At 47.6% G+C, this 10,984-nt stretch overlaps 1 protein-coding gene across 1 annotated transcript; it reads left to right on the top strand.

Annotated features, from left to right (window-relative positions):
* Positions 1 to 251: 251 nt before the first annotated feature.
* On the top strand, positions 252 to 9,516 carry PLEKHO1 (pleckstrin homology domain containing O1). The gene is made up of 6 exons (XM_007950963.2): positions 252 to 278; positions 955 to 1,101; positions 6,440 to 6,580; positions 6,914 to 7,018; positions 7,404 to 7,505; positions 8,812 to 9,516. The coding sequence occupies exons 1-6, from the start codon at positions 252 to 254 to the stop codon at positions 9,514 to 9,516; spliced, it is 1,227 nt and encodes a 408-aa protein (XP_007949154.1).
* Positions 9,517 to 10,984: the final 1,468 nt, after the last annotated feature.

Raw genomic sequence — 10,984 nt, 5'->3', positions numbered from 1 at the left:
TGGAGGGCGCCGGGGGGCGGGGAGCGGGCGTGCGTGTGTGTGCGAGTGCGAGGGAGGCCGGCCTTTAGTGTAACCGGAGCTACAAAGAGGGGGAGAGTCCGGGCGAGGGAGGAGCGGCGGCGGCGGCGGCGGCGGCGGCGCCGGGGGCTTCTCCGACTCCCTCCCCCCGGGAAGGCGCCCCCTCTCGGAGCGACCTCGGCCCCCAACGCGGGGCCGCCCCTCGGCCCTTTCCCCCGCGCCCACCGGGAAGGATGAAGAAGAACAATTCCACCAAGCGGGTGAGTGCGCTCGCCGGCGCTGCTACTGCAGCTGACTTTGTGCTCCGAGGACCCGGCCCCGTCGGGGCGCTAGCGGCTGGGGCGAGGACCGGGGCGGCCTGTGAGCCCCTCGGCCCGAAGGCGTGGGCCCCACGACGAGGCACCCGGGTCGGGGGATGGCTTTTGTTTGTTTACTTGGGTTGGGGGGTTTTAACTTGGTTTAGTTTCTGCACGACTCCCACCCTCCTCCTCCCCTCGGCGACAGGCAGCCGTTTGCATCGCGCTCTGCAGTGGCGAGAAGACAATGAGAAATAAAATAAAATCCTGTTCATCCCGCGGCTGCGAGGAGAGCGGCTGGGGTGGGTGGGGGGGGGGACAAGGACCGAAATCCTCGGAGCCACTCTCCTCGGAGCCACTCTCCCCGCAGGCCCTGCCCCTGCCTCTCGCAGTTTCAGTTGTTTATTTGAGAGAAGGGGGAGGGGAACGGTGGGAACGGTGGGGGAAGAGAGTTCCTCAGAGTGCAAACCTTTCCAGAACTGGGGACCGAACCTTTGGCTCCCCGATTCCAGCCTTCGGTGGGGCGGACATAGGAAAGGCAAGGAGAGGAGGAATTGAGGAGGGTCCAAAGAGATGGACTGGAGAGAAGGAAAAAACGATAATCACCTAATCGTCTGGTTCTTATCTTGTCCCTGGGCAGGGGCCTCAGGATGGAAATCATCAGTCTGCACTGCCCGAGAAGGTCGGCTGGGTCCGGAAATTCTGCGGGAAAGGGATTTTCAGGGAGATTTGGAAAAACCGCTATGTGGTGCTGAAAGGGGACCAGCTCTACATCTCTGAGAAGGAGGTAGGTGCTCTTTGCCCTAACTGCGCCTGTTCTACTGTTCCGCGCTTTTTCCTTCTTCTTCACAGGGAGACTCGTCTACCTCTAGTCTCCCTCCTGTCCCACCCCTGTTTTGTTCTTGAAGCAAGTTCAGCTGTCCGATTTGTCTGTACTACATCTTATCTGCAGGCAAAGGTCACCCTTTAGTGAGAAGTCCTGAGTTAGAAGTTGAGTTTGCCTGTTCCTTAATGTTATTTCTTTGCAAATACCTGTCTACAATGATAATCTCTTCCCAAGATACCTCAAAAGTTTTAAGTGCCCCCCTGCTGTCCCCTACCCTTTCCTGGCCTCTAGCTGCACACAGGATTTTCTCTTTTTCTTTTGCTGTTGCCACTGAAACACACTGTTGAGCTTATTCTCCACCCCTTCCTGTCCCCCCAGCCCACTCCAGCTAGCCTCCCCTTTCCTGTCTCTAGCGGGGGCAAGTACAGGTCATATATGCTGCTCAGTCACCCTGAATCACAGCAGACATAGTATGAAAATGCACATACAACCCAGAGTCGTCTTGTATGACCTCAGGTCGACTGTGAGTGGCAAGCAGTTATTTATCTTTTAACAAAAATCCCTAAGTAGTGTACTGTCTATTCCCTACCCACATTTTACAATGAAGAAATTCATTCTTTACTCCCTCCCTGTTCCACTTTGAACCAGAAGAGGGGGAAATGGAGTTATGGACCCCTGTATATCTCAGGATAACTCTGACTCTGCAATGAAAATGAAAACCATAGTGTGCATTGAGTCAGAACCTGAGCCCAGATCATTAAATCTATTCTCTTTTCCCTTTCATCCCTAACTCTTGGGATCAATGATGCATAGTAATATTGAGAAAGCAAAATTGCCCCTCTACAGGACAGAAGTTTTCTAGTCCCTACCTTTGTGGCTGTGTTGGTGTAGCCCTAGGAGACTGTGTCCTGCCTAGAATGGCCCTTCCTCTCTCTGATGTGTATCTTCACCCAGGGCTAACTGGGAAGTCCTCTGTCAGTTCTAACATCTTCTGCTTCCTGCGGTAGACACCCAGATTATATTTGGGTAAATAAACTCTTGTATGGTTTTAAAACAGCCCAGAGGAAAGTACTCATCTGAAAACAGCATCTACTGAGGCAATGAGGGAGAAACTATGCCGTGCCAGGACCAGAGATCCCTATTTAGGGTGTTTAAACTTGATTGTTCACACTAAACTAGGAACTTGGTAATGGAGAGTCTTAGGAGTAAAGTGAGAGAACACTTTGACAGGCGGATTTATTTTTAAAGGTCACCTCTACCATTTCCACTCCTAAAGTTTTCACCATAATTTCTGACTTTCCAGTTTTGGGGGGGGAAAAATTTCAAAATATACTCCCCTTTCTTCCCTTGAACTTCATAATAGCTGGAAACTTCAGTGAGCAATCAGGGAGAACTTCTCACCTGTCACAGGGGAAGCTTGAGAACAGTGGAAGGGTAGATGGAATCAGATGTTTCTTCCCTGTTTGCGTTTGCCCAAAGAGCAGTCTAGGGGTGAAAGAGTGTACTTGGTCCTTGTTTGTGGAGGAAGGGATTCAGATGCAGGCGAAAGGATGCCATGACCTCAGCCCAGGATGTCTGGTATCCTATGAGTCAGGAGCATCTGATCGGTCATGGGGCCAGCTGCCCCCTGCTGGGAAGGGCATATGCAAAGAGGGTACAAACTTATTTAAGTTATTCTTCTTTGGAGCCAGTTTCCATGCTACAGTGGGCCTGGGTTAAAAGTGAAACTGACAGGGGACTGTGGGCTTTACTCTGCCCACTTCCCAAAAACTCCAGAGCCAATAGTTAACAAGATTTTTTTTAAAATACATACTATAATACTTGTATTTTATATGTTAATGTAAGAAAATTCTTAACCCACTTCCCCAGAATTTGCATTCATCTTTCTCTTTTTTGTTACTTTTCCTTATAAAGCAGGATCTCCCACAACTGCCTTCCAAAAAAAAAAATCCTTGCACTTTGTTAATAATTGTTTTCCTAATTCTCAAAGGGAGCTCTGGTAGCGTAGTGCCTAAGGCACTTGACTGCTAACCAGAAGGCTGGAGGTTCAAACCCACCAGCCACTCCTCAGAAGGAAGATGAGGCAATCTACTTCCATAGTGATACTGCCTCGGAAACCCAAGAGGGGTCGCTATGAGTCGGGGCCGACTCAACGGCACATAACAACAACAACAACAGTTCTCGAAGGGCACCGTTTTCCAGAGAAGGCTGGGGTACCTCATAATCATGGGGCTGATGTATAGGAACAGAAGCTAGACTTTAGGAAGACCTCGTGGTAGAAGAAACAGGGTTCAGAGCAATATATATTATATGCATATACACACACACACACATACATACATATATATAAACATTGGAAACATACCTTTCCATAGGCCAAGAACAAAGAATCAGGGAAAAGGAAGGGTTAACTTTGGAAGATGATTAATTATAAATAAGACTTTTGGAATTAGATTGGGGAGGACAATAGAATACAGTGGAGGAAAGGCTCCTGGCTCCTGGGATAGACCATCTTCCCTTGGTACTGGAATGTAGTTGTCCTACTGTTTGCCTCACCCCATTTCCTACCCCTGCCCTACCAAAAGCTAACCTCTGTCAATGTCCCTTCCTCCCTAGAGCTCCTTATCAGCTTGTGTCCAAGCCAAAATAACCTCCTTCCTTTCCTACCCTTCCCTTCCCCTAAGGAAAACAGAACAAGTAACTCTCTTCCCCTGGCTACGTACCCACACCCAGCACTTTCCTCTCCAAGATTTCTGGTCTCTGTTGAGAGTCTCAACTCTGGGGAGGGAGGGGGAGAGCGATGATACATCATCCTATATCCCTGCCCCATGTTTCTGAGAATTGTTCTTGGACACCTTTTGTCAACATCTTGTCCCTGTAATTCTTCAAGGCCTCTGCTCACTTCACAGCACAAACCTGGGAAGCCCTGGAAAGGGAAGTGCCCTGGAGAAGCCAAAACCAAACCTACTGCTATAGAGTCGATTCTGACTCAGAACGACCCTATAGGACAGACTAGAACTGCCCCATAGGGTTTCCAAGGCTATAAATCTTACAGAAGCAGACTGTCTCATTTTTCTCCTATGGAATGTCTAATGGGTTTGAACCACCAACCATTTTGTTTCTGCCAAATGCCATAACCACTGCGCCACCAGAGCCAAGCCATGCTAAAAAAAAAATGAACAAGCAGGCAGTCAACTAAATGGGGCTGTGTGATCATTGTCTCCATCTGTTGTCAGCACCCTGGGTCCAGCAGCAATTCAGAAGGCTGGGCAGACTCAAGACTGTAGATGGGCTGGAAAATGGAAGAGAGGATGTCCCCACTTGAAGGTTGATGAGAACCAGGAGGATAAACGAGATCATCTCCATACCACACATGAGTCCTATTTCAGAGTTTTGTTTGATTTTCAATTGTGGTAAAATATATATGTGTGTGTGTATATATACATAACAAAACATACACCATCTCAACAATCTCTCCGTGTACAATTCAGTAACACTGATGATGTTCTTTAACTTGTCTAACTGTTCTCACTATTCTTTTCCAAATCATTCCAGTGGGGCTCTTTTGTGAAGGATTCCAGTCAGGGAGGGTAGATCTCTTCCAAGAAAGGCATGATGGTACTTTTATCTGCTTCCTTATTTTAACAACACAAGTGCCGGTGGTTTCCATCTCTAGTCCCAAGAAAAATGTGAACCACCCATTCTAAGAGTCCTCCAACTTTGGGCTCGACTTACAGCGGGAGAACACATTTTCTAATCATAGGCTGCTCCTTTAGCCTAGTAACTTAGTCTCCTCTAGCTTTGGTCCTTGCACAGCTTCAGAGTACCAGGTCTATAGGTAATACCTTAAGGAAGAGGAGAAAATACTCTTGAGAGGTTTACCAAACCAAACCAAACTCACTGCCATCAAGTTGATTCTGACTCATAGCAACCCCCATTGGGTTTCCAAAACTGTAAATCTTTACGGAAGCAGATTGTCTCATCTTTCTTCTGTGGAGCAGCTGGTGGGTTCAAACTGCCAGCCTTTTGGTGAGCAACCAAATGCCTTACCTCTGCTCCACCAGAGCTCCTTTTTGAAACGTTAAGCAGTGGTTAAAGCATTTGACTACTAAACAAGATGTTGGTTTGAACCCACCAGCCACTCCATGGAAGAAAGATGAGGCAGTCTGCTTCCATAAAGATTTACAGCCTTGGAAACCCTATGGGGCAGTTCTGCTCTGTCCTATAGGGTTGTTATGAGTCAGAATCAACTTGAGGGCTGTGGGTTTGGTGGGGTTTTTTTTTTTTAAGAAAAGCTAATGGAATTTGCCCTGTAATGTTCAGAAAAGGTCAAATGGGAATGGAGGACATATATAGAATTGTAGTCTCTTGTTAAACATTCAGCAGGAGAGTTAGGAATCAAATGTTGGGTGACCCTCCTAAGGATAGAACCAAAGTGCAAGGTGGATATTACAGCAGGAAGGGTTAAGTTTAGATACAGGAAGGAACTTCCTGACAGTGAAGGGACTTAGGCTCTCAAACTGGAAAAATGGAAAGAGGCAGCAGATACTTTTTCCAAGTCTGAAATATAGTCTTACAGGGAGACTATAAGTGAATCTTTACCTAGCAATAGGTGTATGAATCAAATGGTGTTTCAAAACTGGGTTGACACAGTACCTTGGAAAGGATAGGAACTGGAATTGTATTTTTCAACTTGTCTAAACAAACTCTGCTACAAAGGGGACTGCTGTTGCTATGGTGGTGAAGCTCCTGGAATGAATGAGATAGGTGAGTTTTTAATAATAGTTTATATTAGAAGAGGGAGCAGCATGTGGTGGTAAGATGTTACAACATAACACTGGGGAGACTAGAGGCAGCCTTTCATTCCTTCTAGACATCCCCTGGTATAGGCCGTGCCTTTATCTCCTCGCTATGGACAGTCAAGGGCCATCAGGCCTGACTGACTTCAGAATAATCAGATCAACTTATTAGCCATGTAAGCCGTGTCCTCTTACAGACAGAGTGGGGGCCATGGGTCAGGAGACACATTCTGGGCCTCTGAAAATGGTATCTTGGCTGAGGTGAGCGGCAATAAGGAGTTTAAACAGAAACTCACCTTAGGAGTCAGGTCTCAATGGTAGCCCCAGTCTACCCAGCCTTTGTGGGTTTTGGGTTTTGGGCTTTGGATAGGCTGGCCCTTTCCTGTCCTGCCATCCTTCCCCCCTCTTCAGGCTTCTTCCATGACTAATCTAAACTAACAGTTGGGGGGTGGGGCTAAGCAATTCTTACCTTCCTCACCTTACCCTCAACCCTCCCCCAGGTAAAAGATGAGAAAAACATCCAGGAGGTATTTGACCTGAGTGACTATGAGAAGTGTGAAGAGCTCCGGAAATCTAAGAGCCGGAGCAAGAAAAATCATAGCAAGTTCACCCTTGCCCATTCCAAACAGCCCGGTAATACGGTATGTGTTTCCTGCCATTCTTGTCACATTCTGCTTCTTCAGATATTTAAAGATCTTTTCTTACCAAATCTCTTCCAGTTATCTCCAGTCCTATATTAATATCTACTACCCTCTTAGCTCTGTTTTGGTTATTTATAAAAACAACCTCTGAGCCTTGGCATTTTGTTGTAATGCAGGCTGTATTTCCTTAATGTATAAATAACTCAGGAAGCAGAATCACTCTCTTTCTAGGAGCTGGGTCTTAGAGGATAAGAGTATAACTTCTGATTTCTTCACTGTCAAGGTGAGGCACAGCTCTAAAACCCTGGCTGAAATAAGAATCTTCCCTCCCAGGCACCCAACCTGATCTTCCTGGCAGTGAGTCCAGAAGAGAAGGAATCATGGATCAATGCCCTCAACTCCGCTATCACCCGAGCTAAGAACCGCATCTTGGATGAGGTCAGGGGGCTCACGGGGAGAGGGATGCTGGGGTGCATGGGAGCAGCTGTGACCCGCTAAGAGGGAGGATTACTTCACAAGCCCCATTTACTTGCCCTTCCACCAGCCCTACATCTTTATCTCCTTGAAAATCCTTTTCTCCTTCTACCCTCTATCCAAGTGTTTTCTGCCAACTCCTTTTCTCTTTATGATGCATGAACCAGCCTTGGGGCAGCTTAACAGAGCCCCTTCATGCCCAGGAAATCCCTTGCCCATCGGCTTTGCCCAGAAACAGTTAATAGGGTGGGTTTATTTCCCAGTTCAGGCACAATCAGGCCTCAAGGGATGCTGGGTTGGGACAGAGAGTCTCTGAAGAGCACCTGTGACTCACAGTGCATCTCTTCAGGTCACCGTTGAGGAGGACAGCTATCTCGCCCACCCTACTCGAGACCGGGCAAAAATCCAACACTCCCGTCGCCCCCCAACTCGAGGACACCTAATGGCCGTGGTATGTAGGACTACAAGAAAGTAAAAATTTCTGGAAGGCCAATTCCATGCCAGTCCATCTGAGAATTGTATCAAGCCAGATCACCAGAGGTATTTGTGGGAGACTTTGCAGGAGTTCTGGTGGCATAGTGCCTAAGGCATCTGACTGCTAACCAGAAGACTGGTGGTTCAAACACACCAGCCACTCATCAGAAGGAAGACTGGGCAATCTACTTCTGTAGAGATACCACCTCAGAAACCCAAGGAGGGGTAATTTTGAGTCAGAAACGACTCGACAGCAGTGAGTTAGGGTTTTTTTCTTTTTTTGGCTTGTGATGTCAAGGTCAAAAGATTGGGGAAATCCCTCTACCCTGCCCCCTAGCCTGATTACTCTAAATCTAAATCACAAATATTAATTGAACACCTACTATGAGTCCAGCAGTCCTTCACCTCAGTAACTTTTATCATCTTTAGGGGAATATAAGAAATACTCACAAGGAAAGTTAAAGAAGAACTGAGTATTTCACAAGACACTGTAAGTTGCTATTTTGGTGTCTGTCCCAGTGGTAAGAACATTAGGTCTGCAGGCTTTCAGAGGAGCTGCTGTAACATACAAAAAAAATTGTCTAAACCTCGTAAGTTCCTAGGGAGGGAGGCAGTCAGAGATAGTGGAAGGAGCATAGGCTTTGGAGTTGGACAGAACCTGAGTAGGAACCTAGCTTTGCAATTACTGTCTATGTGGTTTTCCGAAGCTGAATGTCTCCAATTGTAAAATGGGGTAATCATGCCTGCCTTGACGGTTTGCTATGAGGAATGGTTGAAACAACACAGTATAAATATCAGTGAGGTACTGAATACCCTTATCCATTATTTTAAATTACAGGATTGTGGGTAGAGAGCAAGTTTTATTATAAGGCAAGGGGTTCTGAGTCCCAGATAGCAGAGGGGGCTGAGGTGTGTGGCTCAGAGATGCAGACGCAGAAGACAGTACTGCGTCGTGTGAAATAGCCCATGTATGTCAGACTCCACTGATGCTTGCTGTCCATGCTGCAGGGGATGAAGACACTCTTTTTGGTAGCATGTAGTAAAATGGAGAATATAGGAAAAAAGCAGGAGAAATCATTTACAGAAAAAGAAACTCAAATTAGTATCATAGGAATAAGAAATAGTAAATAAAGGAGAAGAGCTCACCAAGAATAGAGGGCTTCTCATTCAGGGAAAGGATCTGGAGGAAGAAAATGAGCACAGCTTAGATCTTTCAGGCAGTCATTCCTGAAGTCCCCAGTAATGACACTTTACCCTTTCACTCCCGCCCTGTTTTTCTCCAGGCTTCGACTTCTACCTCGGATGGGATGCTGACCTTGGACCTAATCCAGGAGGAAGACCCTTCCCCTGAGGAACCAACCTCCTGTGCTGAGAGCTTTCGGGTCGACTTGGACAAGTCTGTGGCCCAGCTGGCAGGCATTCGGCGGAGAGCAGACTCAGACCGGATCCAGCCCCCCTCAGACCGGGCAAGCAGCCTTCCCCGACCGTGGGGAAAGCCAGACAGGGGGGCCACCTATACCCCCCAGGCGCCCAAGAAGTTGACCCCCACAGAGAAAGGCCGCTGCACCTCCCTGGAGGAGATCCTCTCTCAGCGGGACACTGCCCCAGCCCGAACCCTCCAGTTGCGGGCCGAAGACTCCCCAACCCCCATCCTACCCCACCCAGGGCAGCTGTCCCGAATCCAAGACCTGGTAGCAAGGAAACTGGAGAAGACTCAGGAGCTGCTGGCAGAGGTTCAGGGACTAGGAGATGGGAAGCGAAAGGCCAAGGACCCCCCTGGGTCTCCTCCTGACTCTGAGTCAGAGCAGCTGCTGCTGGAGACAGAGCGCCTGCTGGGAGAAGCATCATCGAATTGGAGCCAGGCCAAGAGGGTGCTGCAGGAAGTCAGGGAGCTGAGGGACCTCTACAGACAGATGGACCTGCAGACCCCAGACTCCCACCTCAGACAGAGCGCCCAACACAGTCAGTACCGGAAGAGCCTGATGTGAAGGAAGAGAACAGGGTCTGGAACTTGTGGGGTTGGACAGACTCTTATCTCCAAGTGTTGCAGGATAAAGCTTTTTTTATTTACCTCAATCAAAAAAAGAAAACAAAAACAGTCAAATTCATTGCTTTTGCTGATGCCTGACTCTCCTACAACCCTTCTTTCCCAACCTACTCTTTAAGTGCCTTCTTTCTCTCTCTCTCTCTCTCTCTCTCTCTCTCTCTCTCTCTCTGTCTCCCTCCCTCTCCCTCTCTCCCTCTCTCCCTCTCTCCCTCTCTCTCTCTCTCTCTCTCCTTGCTTCCCTTTTGAGGAGGAGGTGATCCTTATAGCAGTATTTAGAAGCATTCATTTGCACAAAGAGCAAGGGCAATAAAAGCACAGTCTGGCCATTTTCACACACATCACACCCCTCTCCAAAAACTAGTGGGGAATCCACTGCTCCCAAAGACGTGGACAGGCTTCTAAATTTGCAGGGGAGGGGGTTTCTCTTCTGTCTCATTCCAGGTTTTCAATCTGAGGGTGAAATTTCAGCTGCCCAGCTCTAGCTCTAGGGATGTGGAAGCCAGTGCCACCTGTCCATGCACGTAGGAGAAGTGAAATCTATCCCAGTCATGAGGAGGATTTGTGGAATTAAAATATCCCAGCCAGACACTGGCTTTTCACTCTTAACAGTCGCTCTGATCCAGATTGAACTGCCTGGCTTTTCATACTTGGAGTGTTTCTTCCCTTCACCTCCCAAACCTTTTCCAACACTGATTGAAAAACCCTGGGTTGATGAAATAGGTTCATGTTATTTGGCTTAGGGGGCCTAAACCAAACCCACTCCATGGAGTCGATTCCAACTCGGGACAGCTGACCTCATGGAAGAACTGAGCTAAGAATGAAACTGATTTGTGATGCAAGCTGGGTAGGATGAAGGGGAAAACCAAACATGTGCACAGGTTCCTCTTTCGGCCAAGCTAGGGTTTCCTGTAACCTCTCCCTCTCCTTCCTTAAACCTCTTTCTAACTATTCAAGCCAAACTTAAGAAAAACATCATTATGCTCACACCCCACCCTTCCTGACTCCCTTTGGATACCAGGAGCTGCCACACCACTTGCATTGTTGTCTGTGATCCTGTGCAACTCATTGCATTGTTTCTTTCCTCCAAAGTTTCTAAGATCGGGTTTGATAGCAGTCATAAGGCCCAGAGAAGAGATGTGATAGCAAGAAATGAATGACTTGATAAGAAGAGGATAGAGAGAGAACTTCTTGGATCAAACAAGGGGGGGAAAAAAAAAGCTGAAATATACCCTTGCCGGCTACTCTATATCTTCCTTAGATCACCTCTCACCTCCAAAAGCCATGACCTAGGGTTCACTAAGGGTGAAGAAGGAGAGAAAATGGAGACAAATTGCCTATAGACCCTAGACATGAAGCTGCCCTAATGTGACATTTAGGTAGAAAGGAAAGAAGGAAAATACTCTGGGAGA

Source organism: Orycteropus afer, unplaced genomic scaffold, assembly GCF_000298275.1.
Source record: "Orycteropus afer afer isolate SDZICR_OR568_19922 unplaced genomic scaffold, OryAfe1.0 scaffold00290, whole genome shotgun sequence".
NCBI classification, from domain to species: Eukaryota; Metazoa; Chordata; class Mammalia; order Tubulidentata; family Orycteropodidae; genus Orycteropus; species Orycteropus afer.
Note: the sequence above shows the minus strand (reverse complement) of the source record. Positions and strands in the feature narration are given on the sequence as shown.